Genomic DNA, 18,793 nt, shown 5'->3' on the forward strand with positions numbered 1-18,793 from the left:
AGAAACGGAACACCAATCAATATCGCCACGAAATGTTGCCAAAACTTTAATCAGCCAAATATCGATGAACCCATGCCAATGGTATGGTTGTAAACGTTTTCGCAGAAATTTTAAATGTGAGTTACCCAGAGCGTCCGGGTGAAAGGAGTCATGCCCTACCCACAACGGATGTAAACAAAACCGGCAATTAGAACAACGAGACATTGTACTACGGCTGAGACTTGGAAAGATAAGCAATACGATTTAAGTCCAACCAAATTACTACACGCTATTTCTCTACGTTTTCTTGTCTAAAATGGAGATAGATCCTTCGATAAGAAAAAAGGTTCAAAAATCGGCAAAAATTTGCACTTTTTTTGTTAATTTCCGAGCTTAATCCACAATTCACCGCGAAAACAGCATGATTTAAAAAAAATCGTATCGGCCTCAAATTGGAATGGGAAAATTTTAGTCGTTTTTAAATGTGGTTTTTGCGAAAATCGAATAAAACGGACCACCCTAACATGGCGTAGGCCACCTTAATGACCAAACAAAAAATACGGGTCTAATTGTTTCGGCCAAGGAACCCGCCATCCAATTCAGGGCCCGAACGGAAAACTCTGCACTCTGTGTTGATTTTTATGAATATCTTGCGCAAAATGTTTCCAAACTGCACAAATTATTGACTCTCACAAACATCCAGTACGGTTTTGTGAAAATTGAAAGTGTTTGTATGAAAATGTGAATTATCAAATAGATAATGTGAATTAACAAATAGTAGTGTGAATTATCAAATAACCCTCTAAAAATACGCCAGCAATCCATATTGGTAGTGTTTTATTTATTTATTTATTTTTTTGCTTTTCAAAAAACATTAGAAAGAAGAACTTTACTTTTAATCTTCAACAAGCGTTCTAAAATAGAACTTTTGAACTCTACTTGTTACATGTTACTTTGCCAAAGCCTTGAAGAAAAATATATTTCACGGTCAATTTCGGTTTAACAATTTGTTGCATTTTAAAAGCTAATAAATACATTTTATGGTTGAAAGTGGGAAAAAAAGAAAACTTGGATGACGGTTTTTTTTCTATTATTAAAGAATACGATTCAAAAATGGATTCTATTTGTACTATCATCTTTGTGGGGGCCTTCCTTATGACCAAGGAAGCTATTTTGTGTCATTGATTCACCCATACAAGTCTCCATACAATTTCGGCAGCTGTCCACACAAAAATTGTACGTGAATGTTCAAACAGCTGTAACTTTTGATTGAATGTGATCAATTTGGTGTCTTCGGCAAAGTTGTAGCCGTTACAGGTATTGTTGAGGACTATTGAGAAAAAATAGGTACACGTATTTTTTTGCCGATTTTTTAATAATCATTTTTTTCACAAAAACTCAATTTCCCAAAATACGTATTTTTTTTATTTTTTGATATGTTTTAGGGGACAAAAACCCGCAACTTTTGAGCTATAAGGCTTTCTAGTCAGAAATTTACCAACACATTCAAAATATGTTTACATGACAGCTGGACGTTTGGTTTCCTATCTCTTTCTAGCAAAAAAATTTTGTCAGGCGACTTCTAGCTGGTTTTTTTGACTGACTGCCCGATATGTCAGCCAACATACTTCGCAGGGCTGTGACAGCTACAGCTCGATCATTGTTTGCATCAGGACACTGTGACGAGGAGTTCGTCATTTTTGAGTTAAATTATATTTTTTTCTAAGCCTTATAGAGAAGTATGGTCAAAAAATCTGCCACCGAGTTGTTATTTTTTGAAAAAATAGCAATTTTTAGAAAAAAATAAAATTTTATACCAAAAAAAATACCTTAATCTTTTATGTAAATCGAAAAGTACATTACAGATTTTTTTATAAAGGGCTCCATTTTCAAGATATAACCACCAAAAGTTTGATTTTAACGAAATATTCGCAGATGTTCGATTTTTGAAAATAGTGACCATGAGGTAACATTTCTAAAAATATTTTTTTTAAAGGTTCAGAAAAATTGCTATGAAATTGTCTAAGATACATTGAAGATTGGTTGCTAAGATACAGCTGCTTAAAGAAAAAGAAACATGAAAATTGAAGTTTTAAAGTCTCACTCAAACAAAAATGAAACAAGTTGATAGGACCTTTAAAAATACTTTAGAAATAAACGTTCAACAATGAATTTGAAATGAAATAAAATCAATTTTACATCTTTTTTTAATTTTGGGAAAAAAAATGATTTTGCCCCTTGATTTTTTTGGGAAAATTTTGGGAGACAAAAATTGAAATGAAAATTGGGTATGCTAAACGAATTTAAAAAGGAAAAAAGTTATTGGCAGCAAAGTTTCCCAGCTCGAGATAAAGGGGAAACTTATATGAAAACTCCTTAATTAGACCTCCTAGACCCACCTTCACGTATACATATCGACTCAGAACCGATTTCTGAGCAAGATTATGTGTGTGTGGTGGGATATTTATCAAAATAATTGCACTTGATTATCTCAGCACTGGCACAACCAAATAGAAGGTTTTGACTGATAAGATTCGAACCGTTCAAAAGTTATGTTTAAAAAACAGTTTAGTTTTGTAAAATAATCTGTCACGTTATAAATTTTTCTTAATTTACAAGACTGAAGATCTGACAATCCTTTCAAAACTTATTGCACTTAAGAGGCAGTATTTGTAAATTCAGCTCGGTTTGTTCTAGAGGTTGTATCGATGTGCTCCGATTTGGATGAAACTTTCAGCGTTTGTTTGTCTATACATGAGATGAACTCAGGCCAAATATGAGCCCTCTACGACTAAGGGAAGTGGGGTAAAACGGGCCTCGATGTTTGAGGTCCAAAAAACGTGAAAAATCCTAAAATTGCTCGCATTTCCGTAAAACTTCACCAATTCCAACTCTCGTAGATGCATTTGAAAGGTCTTTTGAAGCACTTTAAAATGGGTCATAGACATCCAGGATTGGATTGACTTTTTCTCATAGCTTTTGCAAATTACTGTTAAAAAATGATTTTTTTAAAACCATAATATCTTTTTGCAATAGCCTCCAACATCCATACTCCCATAGGTCAAAAGTTAGGGAATTTCATGGACTATAAACCTACGGTATTAACTTTTTGGCCAACAACAAACATTTTACAACGTTAGTTTTTGCCCTGTAGGCCTCCATAGCGGCACTTTTTTGGTCTCAATTTTGTCATATTCGGAATCCTCGGAAAATTTTACGTTAGCTAGAAGTATTAGAGTGGTAAATTTGATTGGAAAAGACCTTTCAAATGCATATACGACAGGGGTGCTCAAAGTTTTTGAATGCCGGGCCAAATGTTAAGCTCAAAAGAGCATGCACTGTACAAAATATATTATTTAAAAATTTAACTACGTTTTTTTATTTAAAATACAAAATAGATCTATTTTTTTAATAAATATCAAAATAGGTGTTTTTTTTATAAAAAAGATTGTTTTTTTAATTACTGTTAGTTTTTGAACATTTTCGTTATTTAAAAATAATATAAAAAGAAAATGACAGTTTCCCACAAGATTTATTGATTTTATTGTTTTAGATATTTGACAAAATAGTATTTAGTTGAATGTACTTGTGTTTTCATAGAAATTTTGTAGCTTAATTTATTTGAAGACATAAAATCTGAACAAATTATGCGACGACGTAATTTTATCTTTAAATTATTTTCCAAAAATCGGGCCCTACGTAATTTTTTATGTACAACGGTAAAAAACATAATTAAAAACTATTGCTGATCACTATGTTTTCATTTTCATGCAAAAAATAAATTGACAAGACATCATTTTTTTGATTGATCAACTTTGGAACGAGCTGTCCTACTTGACAGCTCTTTTTCTGTCAAGAAGTGCCGCGAAGTTAATTTTTTTAAATTAAAATTTATATCTTTTCCAGCCGTACAAAGGGTCGTTGTACTCAGGAAAGTAAGTTTTATCGTATTGAACAATAATATCAGAAATTTAAGCTAATTTTAGGACCCAATTAAGCAGTAATGGAAAATAGTTTTAAATTGATTTCAGCTGATTGCATTTAAATTTTCATTGAAAGTTTGAAGTTTTTTGAAAAATATTGTTTGCTCTTATTTTTCGAACCGATTTTTATGGATGGGAGGGTTGGGGAGACAAAAGCTTACGCTGTTTACTAGTTCACTCATATTGAAACGTGTGTAATTGTGTCAATTAGAAAGATTTTTAAACGAAATATTTGTGTTGTAAAATGGGCTTCAAAATATGGATAAATGTTTACCCTTGTAACATTTTAGGGTTTAAGTAGACCATAAAAGCCTGTTTAGGCCGTATGAGGGTTTTCAGAACCATGATAAAACCTGTAAGTTTAAAAATGTTACCAGGGTAGTTTTATATTAGCAAAAAAACGTTTAAAATTAACTTTCATTTTGAAAAACAATAACTCACTTTACAAATGGTCAACGGGCCATTGTACATGACCATTCAAAATGGGTCCGCGGGCCACAAAAAGACACCTCACGGGCCACGTTTGGCCCGCGAGCCATACTTTAATCACCCTTGATCTACGAGAGTGCAGTTTTACGGAAATGCGAGCAATTTTAAGATTTTTTAGGTTTATTGGACCTCAAACTTCGAAGCCCGTTTTACCCCACTTCCCTTTGCCGTAGAGGGCTCATATTTGGCATGAGTTCATCTCATGTATAGACAAACAAACGCTGAAGGTTTCATCCAATTCGGAGCACCTCGATACGACCTGTTACACATTGGTGAAAAACTCGCTCTTAAATGTTATTTATACATTTTTTTAATACCGGATTTCAGATATGTTGATGCAAATGGGGCTTGGGACCCATCGGTGGATGAGTTATCCAAAATGTGAGGAAGGTGCCAACCACCTTAAGGTGGATTAAGTAACGTTTTTATGTGTGGCTATTAGTTGTAAGTTTGAAACAAATCACCAGATTTCCCATGGCAATTATCCCAATTTCAGTTTTACGTTTATCATGCTTGTTCTAGTGAAACCACTTTCAGATTTTCCCTCACTTGCCTATGTTTCCAGCAATGTCTCAAAATTTTGCGGAAAATGACCTGTGGGCTCGCTTTTACAGCACCCACTTTAATTAACCAATTGGCAGATGTTGCCACGAACCCAACATCGACCGCCACACTGTTTACACTTTTTGCGTAGGCTGAGCAACGGTTTTTTAGTGTTTTATTTCAGAATTTAATAATTCATCAGGACATTGGCATTATTCCTTTTCTGAACCGAATGACTGTAAAAACGATTTGTTTAGAGAAATAACAAAACCCAGAGATTTCACGGAAAACAACCATGACGGAATCGTTTCCGTTGAGGCTTTGGTCTTAAATTTATGTGCTTGTGCACCGTCGGCGGCGTCGCCAGGTTGGCTATAATTTCACCGAGGAATTACCCTAAATATTTGCACGCAACGGCCACCACAATTCGCGGTAGCTTGGTTTTCCAAAGTTATTATTCAGTGAGTTGCATCAGTTTTTTTTTTTTTTTTTCGTTGGTGGCACTAATCCCAACCTGGTTGATCCGGAATGATTTGGCAACTCCACGAGTGGTCAATTGAGGCGTTTTAACTTTGCATTCGTGCATGATTTATGCTTTTTTCACTCACCTTTTCACAAGCTGTCGCGATTCGACGAATTAAATAAAAAAGAGCCACTCCGGATCACAAATAAATCTTGCGTTCCGTTTGACGAACTATCCCAGGTCCAAAAAACCAGCTTCGCACTTCACTCCCAAAATCACGGCCCAAGTCTCTGGGTTTTTCCGCCGTAACAGGTGTTTTCCCTCCTGAAATCCAGACACTGTCACTCACTCCTTTAGAACAGAACGGCGGTTTTGTTACAAGTTTGTAACAAGAGAGAGAGAGGGGATTGCCACTTCTTGGGTTGTGAACCGTTGCCGGCTGTTGTTCCGTCGACACTGCGGTTCGCCGTTGCGACGGGCCTCGCTTTTATATGTATGACCGGATAGGATGGTGTCGTCGTCGGTGCCAATTTCAACTCAGCACCAGACAGAGGAGGGAAAACCTTGATGATGGAAAAGCGCGCGCACTTGTGATAACGCAGGCAGTTCGTTCGGTCAGGATGTTGCGTGACACGAAACACGGTCGTAGTCTTCAGAACGTGCGTTAGGAGGGTTACAAACATGCGGTGGCAGTTTGTGGATTTGAAGTGAAACTGATTCGAAGAATTTTTGGATCATTTTAATAGGAGGGAATATTCTGCACTGTCTACTTCACGTTATTGTCCGTTTCTCTCGAAGGTACGCCCCACGCGGCATTTCAGAATGTGCCGGAGACATTATTGCCGGCGATTTTCAGTACTTTTTGTGCAACGAAATACATACCTGGCACCAATACCAAGCAATTCGAAGAAGGAGAACAACCAAAAACAAAACGCGAAGTATGAGATTTGACAGCGCGTATTAGCTGAAAGCGCAGTTCGAGGCTGATTTGTCGCGTTGAGCAGTCCGGCCAATGCTTTTGTAATGTTTATAAATTTGAATTTACTTAAATACATTAAACTTTAATGATAAATATTCTTACTTTTTTATTTGGCTAAAATTTAGCTTTACGTATGAAAGGGGCAGGGGGGCAGAATGACCCATTTTGGGCTTTAGAGTGGATTTTAACCAACTGTAAGGCAAGGGTCTAATAAAGGACGTCAATTAACATCACCACACCGAAAACCACGTTTGAATTCATTGTATTTTTCGAATTAATAGCAAAAATGTAAATTTATTGACAAAACCACGCAAATGCTGTTAATTTCGAGTTTCTGGAATAATCTTTCTCGAAAGTTAGATTGTTTGAAAAAGTTTGTACAATGTTTATAATGTTACCAGGAGCTATTACGAAGGTAATCAAACAACAACGGAACCTCAAATCAATTTAGAGGCTTGGTGGTGGAAGTGTTAAATTAAAATCCACTTGGGGGCAGAATGGACCACCTTTTTCCTGCCTTATAAAAACAATCAAAAGTTATGAAATTTTGGTTAAATTGATTATGTCGCTCCTGGTAGGTTCACAAGTTACGTTAAATGATTTTTTTGTTGTTTTGATGCTTATTTGTAAAAATAGTGTCTTATTTCAACATATTAAAACTATTTTCAAAAATGTTTGTTTTGGTAAGCGATTATTTTCATAAAAGTAGTCTAACTTCATGGACACTATATTAGAAAGGTCACTTTGATCATTTATTATCTCCCTTCAACGTTTTATTAGACAAAATGGCTTGTTATATAGGTGGCCCATTCTGCCCGGACCCAAGAAAAGTGGCCGAAAAAAACTTTTTTTTTAAAGTGGCTCAAAAATAGTTTTAAGCTAAAAATTTTCATCAATCAACATTAAAGGGAACATCTCAAAGCATAAGCCTACTACTCTGAATTCATAAATTTGTATGTTTTTCTATGGTTTTTGGGGCATTTTACTTAGGCGGGCCATTCTGCCCCCCTTGCCCCTATGCTTAAAAACCCCACTATTTATCATCATTTTGTCCATACATTTTTTCATACAAATTTGGGGCGTTTTCAAACAAACTTAAATCTGTGTATTGAGAAGGTTTTTCTGGTCGACTTGCATCTAAAGTTTTACCCTACTCTTTTTCTTTCACTTTTTAGCAATTTGCCTTAATTTTTAGATTTAAAATCGAATGTAACTCACACGACCCCTTCCATGACATGTTATTTTTTAATAACTTGCAGCATAAAATGGAGTTGGTTTGGAAATTTTGTGTCAAGGGGAGTACAAATAATTCTGATAAAAAGGCATTTCTAATTCAAAATACAAAAATAGTTCTAAAACTTCCGCAATTTTTAGTTACCGGGGTGCCATTGGTAGGATTTCGATTTGTTTTTCAAATATTATTCAACCAGTAAGACTTTTCTCAACATTTATATTTTTAAAACATGCACTGGGGTAGGCCCCACAATGTTAATGCACGTTTTTAAAAAAAAACAAAGTTTTTTTTTCAATAGTTTACAGGGGCGATTTTGATTGTCAATGTGTTTCTTACTTAGCCTGAAAGTTTTGCAAACTGAAATGATCAACCAAAGAAAGTTGTTGTCTTCTTATTCCCAAATTTACAAACTTTTGGACCCAATCCTGCAAAAATCTGATTGTAAAAATAGGCAAACTGTGTTGTAAATCGCTTGGTAGACAGTACTTTAGGTGATGAATTAAAAAAATATATCGATAGTTCCCGTAGTTTCGAAAATACTTAAATATCTGTGCTCCGTTAACTTAGCAACCTATCAAAATCACCCCGCCTTTCAATGTAACCTCGGTTTTAAGGTAATCAACTGTAAAATATCATAAAACATGTCACTAGCAGAGATTTCACAAAGAGTATTGAAAAGTATTCACTTCTCTTTGGATTTCACGTCAATCCAGCAGAATCCAGATCAAAAGTGCTCTGATTTGGCACAAAGTTGGCATAGGGAAAATAGTTACAAAAATATTGTATGGTTTAAGAGTACAGGTTTTAAGAATACAGGTTTCTCTGTACCCGTTTATTTTTTATTGACGAAACTTCCCCATCGAAATGAGTTCCCATTAACATTTCGCTGGGGACGCATGGTGCTTTATGTTCAAATAATGTACTGGATTCCGATTTTTTCGATCATAACTTAAAATCAGTTTATGTATATCCACTAGAGGTGGGCAAAAAGAGCGAGCCGCTCAAAAAGCCGGTTCACTAAACAGAGCGAACGAACCGTGGCTCACAAAAAAAGAGCCTCGGTTCTTTTTGAAACTCCGGTCTTTTGAAAGAACCGTTCCAAGATGGAATGATTTTTATGTTTGCAAATACAATTCAATGAATTTCCAACAAATTGTATTATAAAAGTTGTTTTTGAGAATTTAAAATGCAATTTCAAATATTTCAATGCTTATAAAAATTTTCCCAAAATTGTCCCACGGTGTACTACCTACTTCACGATTTTTTAGGAAAAAACGACAGGGTTTCTCGACATTCGACGCTGAATCGTCATATTTCGTTGGGGAGTCTATTGCAAATTTTTCATCAATATATGGGACCATCTATATACCACGTGGACACTTTTTTTCTATTTTAAGACCCCAACCCCCCTCCCCCAATTTCTTTCCAAACCAAATCATTTTTGTATGGAGCGTGAACAATCGGATGGGACAACTTGTCTCACTATTTTGACCAAGGAACTTCCATGCCAACATGCCAAATTGGAGAAGGGAAATTGTATGTTCTTTTGAAGTAATCAGTAAATACAAGGAGGGATTTTTTTTCCATTGAGAACAAAATATTTCACCTAGAAATTTCGTGTTTTGTTTTCTTCATCTTACTGAGGAAAGGATATTAAATCACTCGAATAACGGGAAGAAATTTATGTTGAAATATAAAAGAATATTTTTAATATTTTTCCCGCATCTTCAGTACTATTTGACTAGGACTAGTGATTTTTTGCGACTTCGCGGAAGCCGCATAATCCGTAAAATTTGCCCTTGGCCGTGAAATTGTGTAAACACCGTGAAATGCCACGAAATTTTAAATATTTCATTGATAAATCGCTTCTCAGTGCATTTAAGCACTATTTATTTTATTTCAAATAATTTACAAGATTTTTAACAAGCATTTCGGATGTAGTTTCCAAACTAAACAAATATTGCTTGTCAGATTTAGAACTATTTTTTAAAGATATTGTTCATTAAAATATTGTATGAAACGCAGAAATTGATTCTACATTTCCAGCAAAATTTATTTATTCCTCAAAATTCCAAATAGATTGTAAAAGAACATTATTAAACACTACATTGAAAGAAAACACACAAAAAAAATTATTTGTTGAGCATTTGCTATGTATTATAATTTTCTGCAATTATATATTGTTACTTTTATAACAATTGTTTTACTACTTCTTATCTCAATGAAATTAAATTAAATTTGCGCCATCTACGTTCAAGTTGTCTAAGTAGCATCGCGCGATCACGCATGATTTCTCAAAATGTCATTTTTAGTAATTAATTTATACATTTAGCATAAGTATGGTGCTAGAAACAGTTTTTTGCATTAAATTTGTCTTTATGATTCTATGTAATTTATCGTGGTTACTAAAATTGCCAAAAAAATGATAGAAATGGTATTTCTAATATGAATTAATACGACCATATCAAAATATGCCCATGAATTTGCATCATCAGCTGGCTTTGTTTACCTTTTAAATCACGTAGCGCGAAGATATTGACATAAGCGATCTCGCTTGCGCAGATTTTCGCCAAGAAGACGTAAAAGAAAACCAGCTTCACTTTTTGAAACCGTGCTGCTACTAACTTTTAAAACAATTTTCTGTTCATAATTACGCTAAAAGAGCTAATTTTTAAATTTATTTTGAGCAATTTTTAGAGTACCGTGAAATTGCCGTGAAATTCCAATGTTTTGTAATTGGCATGCCGCGAAATTTCGATTTTTCTGCCGTGAAAAATCACTAGCACTTACACAAAAAAAGGATGGGTCCAATTTTATATTTTGAGCACTTCATCTTGAGATAGTTTTTTAATATTACCCCAAATTTCAATTAAACTGCGATGTCATATACTCTTGGCCAGAAAAAGACCGAACGATCTGGCCAAAAGTATATGACATTCGAGACATTGGTCGTTATGTCGTAAATGTCATATACTTTTTTTAAATACCAAAAAAAACAGCATAGAACGAAGCTTCGGATGCCGGGACCGTGGTGTAGGGGTAAGCGTGGTTACCTCTCACCCAGTCTGCTTGGGTTCGATCCCAGAAGGTCCCGGTGGCATTTTTCGAGACGAGATTTGTCTGGTGTAGGAGGTGTAGGAGTCGTCTCCCTGGGTCCTGCCTGGGTGGAGTCGCTGGTAGGCAGTTGGACTAACAATCCAAAGGTCGTCAGTTCGAATCCCGGGGTGGATGGAAGCTAAGGTGTAAAAAGAGGTTTGCAATTGCCTCAACAATCAAGCCTACACCTAGTTTCGAGTAGGAATCTCGCAATCGAGAACGCCAAGGCAATGCAGTAGAGCGAATAATTTGAATTTGATTTTTAGAACGAAGCTTCTCTTTTCAGCTAGATTTTTTTTCCTGTTAGCTCAACCCACAAAAATATTTATTCAAAAAACGAAAATAAACCGTAATGTTTTGTCACGCGACAAATGTGCCCAGCCATGCCTGCAACAAACCTTATCGTTGATACGATGTTAGAGTAGCATTCAGCCGGCAGCATAAAGCCACGAGGAACATTCAACATCTACACAGCTGTAGCTATGCTGGTAGAAGCAACATGTTGTGAATCCACCCCCAACTCCCTCTATCTCTCATGTCCCTTTGTTTCAGCTTCTTTTTTTCCATTGATCCACACAGTCGCGTCACAGGCTTGGCTCATTGACATGGATCACGATGTATTTGTTCCACGTGGAAAGGGCCAGTTTTCCCACGTTGATCATTTTCGCGGAAATAAAAAAAAAAGTCCCGCGCACCGAAGGGGAAATGTGGCTGTGAATGTTTTTGGGAAGTGCGTTTAAGTGTGATCTTACTAATGCGGAGAGCCCACTGAGAGTTTGTAATTGAGGTGGATAGGGACAGCAGTTTAAGACAAACAGATATAAAAATTGAACTAATGTTTACCTATCATATCATGCTCCTTTCAATCAGTAAATCAGGATTTTATCTGATTTAAATGAGCCTGTTAAAAATTATATAAGTATCGGCAAAGGCTAAACAAATAAGTCTTTAAACATTTTACGACATATCACACACACTCTTTTGTGCGTTCCTCGCAATATATTTTTATACGCTGATTCCAAGAGAACATCTAGTCAAGAAGAAAGCACCAGGACAAACTCCACAGTTCAAATGCAAAACCATCAACCGATACGAGAAAGTAATGTTATTTGGTTCCACCAACACACTCGCACACCATCAAGTAAAGTGGAAAACCCGTTAATTAGTGTCGATTTTCCAGCCATGTTTGACGAGTGTTTTCCTCCTTCACGTCGACGTTGTCTAGCCTGATGAGGAATCTCTTTTTTTTGTTACGAAAAAAAAGAGTTACAAATTAATTATAGCGAACGACACACTCGAATCAAGTGTGTCGAGCATGTTCAAATTGCTGCTTCACCTTTAGTACTTGCGTGCAGAAATCACGGCTTTGTACGCCCACCCCCCACGCACCTGGGCTTTTCGATTGTTCGTTCTTTTCCGTTGTAACGGGCGAGGATGACATTGATTAGATTAGAGACAAACGACGACACTCTCATCAGATGCAAACCAGCGGGTCCATAATCTTATCTCTCTCTGTTTGTTAGGTAAAACATGTTATTTTTTGGACATCGGACTTTGATTTTTTGTTTCGTTTTGCTTTCGTTGTGACTCCCAGGAAACAAATGGAAATTTGGAAAATTTTCTCGCTTGTTTTCCAACGAGTTGTTTTGGAAAACGAAATGTTGTTGCGACGAGCACGTGTTCGAAACAAGCCCCTTGAAGTGGGAAGACAAGACATTAATTTCAGTTTTTAAAATTATGTATTATTTGGATTTTGGATATGATGAGGAGCATCAATGTAACAAAGTAGCAAAGAGTATGTCTTAGAACAGCTAATACTTCAATTTAAAAATTTAGCAATACTTTCAAAATCGATAGCTGTTAAGATTAGTATTTTTTAGATTTTATATATATTATCTTTTGGGTGCCAGACTGTTTTTGTTGTATTTATTTATTTATATTTCCGATAAACAGAGCGGATTCGTTAATTCGAATTTCGCTACTTCGAATGTCCGCTATTCGAAATTAAAAGCACTCAACCGTCGAAACCAGTTGTAAAACTGATGTTTACGTTTCAACACCATTGTTCGATAATTTCCGAACACGTGGTGTCAAACTTTTGACAGCTGTTAGTCGTTCCAATTAGCGGTTCCGCTCTGTATATACAGCAATTCCCCACGAAAACAGCATGATTCGAAAAAAAAAGTTCTCCGATCGGGCTCAAAATTTTTCAGGGGGTTCCTTGGCCAAAATATTTAGACCCGTATTATTTTGTTTGGCCATTTCCGTAATTTTTCGCAAAAATCACTTTTTTCTAAAAATCATATCTCCGCGCCATTCAATCCGATTTTAGCGCAAAAGAAAGGGTATTAGTAAGGCTATTTGGGAAAAAAAAGTAAGAAGTTTCAAAATCTATCTAAACATTTGAAAAGGTCGTATGAAAACTTGAAATGCTGTTTTGAAGGTCTCGGGACCAAAGAGCCTTTGTCTGAAAATATTTTTACCGGATTCCTCGGAAAATTTAGCATAACATTTCAAAAAACGGTGAAGTAATGTTTTAAATTTTCTGAGATACGATTTTTTAAAAATAAAAACTAGGTTTTTCGAAGCGCCACGCTTTACGCGTAAAATGACGAAAACGGCAAAAAAAAATTCACTAAAACTGCAATAACTTGAAAATTTCAGCGATTACCTATCCAGGTTTTTATGCGAAGATGGCGTTCGAATTGTGAACGTCCGAAATGTCAAAATCGCACCAACATAAAAATGTGGATGTCATGCCATGGAACACTTTTTTCGTAATGTTGGTACCACTGCATGACTTTGACATTTCGGGCGTTCACAATTCGAAATTTTGGTACCCTAACATGTATAGGTCATCGCTGAAATTTTCAAGTTATCGAATTTTTAGTGAAAAAAAACCGATTTTTCCAAGTTTTTATTTTTTTTAAATCGTATCTCAGAAAATTGAAAAAATAACTTCACCATTTTTAGAAATTTTATGTAAAATTTTCCAAGGAATCAGGTAAAAATATGTCCAGACATAGGCTCTTTGGTCCCAAGACCTTCAAACAACATTTTAAGTTTTCATACGACCTTTAAAATGTTAAGCTAGATTTTTGAAACTTCTTAATATTTTCCCCAAATAGCCAAACTAATCACTTTTCTTGTGCGTCTAAGACAGCTAAAATCAGATTTAATGACGCGGAGATATGATTTTTTGAAAAAAAAAAGCAGAAAAAAGAGGTTTTTGCGAAAAATGACGAAAATGGCAGTTTTTTGGACCACTCCACCACGGCGTAGGTCACCCTAATGGCCAAACAAAATAATACGGGTCGAATTATTTTGGCCAAGGAACCCCCAGAAAAAAATTTAACTCCGATCAGAGAACTTTTTTTTTCGAAAAAATAAAAAAAATAAAAAATTGAAATTACAAGCCTAGGTTTCAACATTTGCATGAAAAAAGTGCTTTAAAATGCTTTTTACAGGCGAACAGTTGCTTTCCAATCATATTAGTTTTGAAAATATCAAGGTGTTGACGGATTTTTTCCCCCAAAAAAAATTTTTTTTTTGTTGGACTGTAAATTGGTATTTCATGAAATTTTAAAATGTTTTCAAAGGAGTTCAAACATGCTAAATATGATTATAAACGCGGGAAAATGCATTTTAACTGGTTTTCAGTTGGTTAAACTTTAATTTTTATTGAAATTTTGAAGTTTCGAAAAAAAAATGTTTTTGCCCCCTGATTTTTCAGGCCAACTTTGAAGGAGGGGGGGGGGGGGGCGACATAAACTTTGAAAAATATTCGCAACGGCCTTATTGTATGTTTAACAGAAACTTTTGATTAAAAAACACAGTTTTCTTCATTTTTGTAGGTTAAATTAACAGGGGTCTACTTTTGGAAAAGTTTGAAATTTCGTTGGCCTATATTGGACCCCTCCAAATTTTTGATTTTTGAAAATGAGCAGTTCTTCGCTTTATTTTAGTAAAGTTCCTTAAAATAACATTATTTCGACTTGCTGAAGTTGAATGATCAGTCAAAAAATGATTGAATAGTTAAATCAATCATCAATCATACAATGAATGCAGTTTTGTTGTGAAAATGCTAGTGGCCATGGCTGATTTCTGATGTCGAATTCAAAACACTTATTTTGGTGAAAAGGATTCAATGTCAGTCAACATTGTTTTAAATGATGCTAAAGATGCCAAATGAAAGATTTGTATACGACAGCACGCTTGAAATTGTGATTTTATTGAATTTTTCATCAAAAACCCTTCAGAGGGTCCACTGGTAGCGAAAGCACGCCAGAGAGTATAAAGAAAATCCCCAAAAATCGTTCCCCCTCTGCTGTTTCTTGATTTCCCTTTCCTGTGGAGCTGCGTACTGGCCGTTAACGTTCCATTCAAACTTCTTTAGAAGCTGCTCTCTTTGTCCATCAGATGACGCTGCTGTCAACTTCCGTCTACACATCTAGAGAAAACGAGTCAATTTAAATTATAGTTTGTTCGCAGTTACAATTTCGCTTAATCTGCCTTTTGTTCTTTATTTATGAACAATGATTTTAACTTTATATTCAAAAGTGTTTTAAATTCATACAACGCGACACTCGAAACCGTCAAAAACCATTTAAATTGCAATAAAATTGCTTCTTTATGTTTGCCTAGCTTTTGCCCGAACGCGGTATTCGATTGAGCAATCTCCCCTCACCGTGCACAGTTTGACAGCTCGCCCGACATAGAGCAGTTTGCACGTTCTCTGTTTCCGGCATCTTGTGCTCTTGCTCGTACCGCATTTCGTTCTACTGCTTTGCAAAAAGTGGTGTAAGTTGGTGAAAAACGGCCGGCAATTTGCCGATTCTGGATGGAAAAGGTAGCCTGCGGTGTGTGGCGTCGAATTGAGCTGGAAAAAGTGGAATTTTCCCCGGGGAAGTGCGTGAAAATTGCAATGTTTTCCCGGGCGCCAAAGTTCTAGTGAAAATTTTTTTGGTTCGCGGCACGGAAAAAGTGACTGAATTATAAATAGACTACTTTGATGAGGTTATGGAACGTTCCTTCGCTGAAAACAACAAAATCTGATTTTATCTCGGACGGAGAACTTGACCGCAAAACCACATCCCGTGCGGAAGTTTGTTGCGGCTTGTCTTTCGCTTTGAATTGTGATTGGCCTTGAATCGCTCAATTTTACACACTCATCGCAGTCGGACAACCCCCTCTTCCAGGATCAGCAAATCGATTAGTTGCGGTGACTAATGTGTGTGCATTTTTTTTCGCTTGCAGGAATTAAAATTGTAACAACACAATACCAAAAACAAGCACCTGCAAGACAATGCCAGAATTGACTGAAATCACGGAATCTGCGGCCGCCGCCGTCCCGAGCACCTCCGCCGACAACACAGAGGCCAAGCTGGAGGACGCCCCGAGCGACACCGAGTCCGAGGACACAATCCCAGAGCTGGAGGATGCAGGTGAGAATCTCTGGGGGGGAAGACCGCGCCAAATTCGCAATTTTATTTGATGATCGCGAGCGGTTTGTTGGTAGTAGTGGTGCCGGCTCCAAAACCGGTTTTTCGTGCTTCTTCCAGCGATTGTTAGACTCACGTGCGCGCGTGAAGAAACGAAAAAGAAGCGCAATTTTCGATTAATTCCGGTGTCGGCAACCACATGTGAAGGAAATGCATCTTTTGAAGGTGTTTCAGTTTTACTATCAGTTGTAGATAAGGGACTGGGAATGTGTAGAAGTAATGTGCAATCTAAGTTAAATTGCTACACTGACCTACGGCAGGATTCGTTGTTGATAACTCGGAATATTGTATTTTTTTTTGTAGCTGATCGAAGCAAAAAATTTCGATTTCATCAATAATTGACACAGAAATAATGTTTACCCTCTTTAATATTTGTTTTCCAGGAACTGGCGCCGCCCAGCTGTCCGCCGGCGGCATGCCCGACCTCGTCTCCAAGGCCAAGCAGTCCCGTGGCGAGAAGAAGGCCCGCAAGATCATGTCCAAGCTCGGCCTGAAGCCGGTGCAGGGCGTGAACCGGGTCACGATCCGCAAGTCAAAGAACATCCTGTTTGTGATAAACAACCCGGACGTGTACAAGAACCCCCACAGCGACACCTACATCATCTTCGGTGAGGCCAAGATCGAGGATCTGTCGCAGCAGGCCCAAGTCGCCGCCGCCGAGAAGTTCAAGGCCCCGGAAGCGGCCCCCACGGCTGGGGAAACGTCTGGCGCCACCACCTCCGTCGCACCGATCGCCGAAGAGGACGAGGAAGAGGTCGACGAAACCGGACTCAACGAGAAGGACATCGAACTGGTCATGCAGAACGCCCAAGTACCCCGCGCCAAGGCCATCCGGGCACTCAAGGAGAACGCCTTCGACGTCGTCAACGCGATCATGGAGCTCACGATGTAAGGAGCGCGCCACCCCCAAACTGGTGGTTGCCTTCTTTCGTCACCGTGGTCGCGGCGTCACACGTTTCCCCTCCTTCTCTCCTGCTACCCCTCGGGAAATTACACACATCCATTTTTGCTTTCTTAGTAGTAAAACAAAAACAATATAATATACAGACATGGTGAAAAAAACATCGCGTTTTGTTCTTACACACTCGAACGGACAACGGTTTTGAGCAGGAAATGACGCAGGTCTGTCTGGGTTGGAATACTTTACTCTTTATTTTTTACAACTGCCTAAGTTCTACTCCGCTATCAACACTACAAACACTCACATGTACGGATACTAAACATGTTAAAACCAAAAAAAAATCTTCAAAAAAATAATAAAATGTCGAAATTGGAGAAACACTGCCTCTTTTGATTCCTTCATTAAATCCTGTGTTCGAAAAAATCCTGTATTTTGATAGAAAGATAAAAAGAATAATGCTCTTTTTTTATCGAACCCCAACAGGCCCCACTTTCACTCTGAATGCAATGAAAATTTCTGGAGTAACATTTGAAAAGGGCGGATAAGCATTTTGACAGCTGAAACTGTTTTGCATATTCCGAGACTACAGGTAACTATTTAACAAAACTTGCAGTATTGGAAGGTAGCTGTGCAGGCCAGCTATTGATTAACACGTTCAGTTTTGTGAAAAAGTTAAAATTAGCCTGAGAATTTGCAAAATAGTTCCAACTGTCAAAATGCTTATCCGCCCTATAGAGTTATCTACGTGCGCATGTATTGCGTGTACGTACACGAAAAAAAGTGAGGTTAAATTTTGTACCCGCCAGCAAAACAAATGGCGTGCTAGTGTTCGTGAGAACGGGCTTAGATAACTCTATTCTCGTGCTGCTCCAGAATTTATTCATTTTCATCCAGAGCTAGATAGTCAAAATCCAGAAATTTTGAGTGAATTTGGATTAGCGTGCACGGTTTTCAACTTAACTGTTGCACGCTTACCGAAGGGTAGTGAATTTTTAAGTTGTTGTCGTGCAAAATAAGTTCGTCCCGAGGTTCGTCCTTATGATCTCAGATTTTAGATGAATCTGTTCCTTTAATTCATTTCTGAAAAGTAATTCCTGAGTTGTTAAAAAAAAATCATTTCACCAAATTTCTCCCGTGTTTGGAGGATTTTTCGCTTGAATTCATCAAGACTCGAGTAAAATTATTCACCCAAACGTAGGTAAATTTCCCAGATTTCCCCTTTTTGAACAACATCTGACAAATTTTTATTTTTTTCTGTGGCACAAGCTCACTTAATTAACTAATTTTTGAATTATTTCTATTACTATTACTACTATTATTTCCACCGAGATTTCCACCCAAATTTCGTCAAGCGGAATCTACCCAGTCTCTCTTCAGGAGAATTTGAGCCGCAAGGCCATTTAGCCTCGATCGACTCGAGGCTCAAGCCATAATTTGCTCCTAAAATTAAGCTTAAATTGCTGATATTATTGCTCACAACGATAAAGCTTATTTTTCAGAGTAAAATGACCCTTTGTACGACCAAAGAGGATTTAAAATTGATTTCAAATTTAATGTTGAATAATTAACTTTGCGTTCTTTCTTGGCAGAAAGCATCTTACCTGAACGCTCGGTCCACGAGGCAC

General features: G+C 37.0%; 2 protein-coding genes across 3 annotated transcripts in view; one reads left to right on the plus strand and one right to left on the minus strand.

Moving 5' to 3' along the window:
• LOC120418503 (RYamide neuropeptides) overlaps positions 1-5,926 on the minus strand; it is a 37,247-nt gene extending 31,321 nt beyond the window's left edge. The window contains exon 1 of the mRNA XM_039580940.2: positions 5,603-5,926. The gene's annotated coding sequence lies outside the window, so the exon portion shown is untranslated. The remainder of the gene's footprint in view (positions 1-5,602) is intronic.
• Positions 5,927-15,418: 9,492 nt separating this feature from the next.
• LOC120418498 (nascent polypeptide-associated complex subunit alpha) lies at positions 15,419-17,546 on the plus strand. Of its 2 annotated transcripts, none has more exons than XM_039580935.2 (3): positions 15,419-15,566; positions 16,023-16,210; positions 16,651-17,546. In XM_039580935.2, the coding sequence occupies exons 2-3, from the start codon at positions 16,072-16,074 to the stop codon at positions 17,157-17,159; spliced, it is 648 nt and encodes a 215-aa protein (XP_039436869.1). In that variant the 5' UTR covers positions 15,419-15,566; positions 16,023-16,071; the 3' UTR covers positions 17,160-17,546. The 2 variants fall into 2 exon arrangements, with proteins under 2 accessions (XP_039436869.1, XP_039436870.1); XM_039580936.2 differs by having other exon boundaries at positions 15,487-15,615.
• Positions 17,547-18,793: the final 1,247 nt, after the last annotated feature.

Source organism: Culex pipiens, chromosome 3 (assembly GCF_016801865.2).
Source record: "Culex pipiens pallens isolate TS chromosome 3, TS_CPP_V2, whole genome shotgun sequence".
NCBI classification, from domain to species: domain Eukaryota; kingdom Metazoa; phylum Arthropoda; class Insecta; order Diptera; family Culicidae; genus Culex; species Culex pipiens.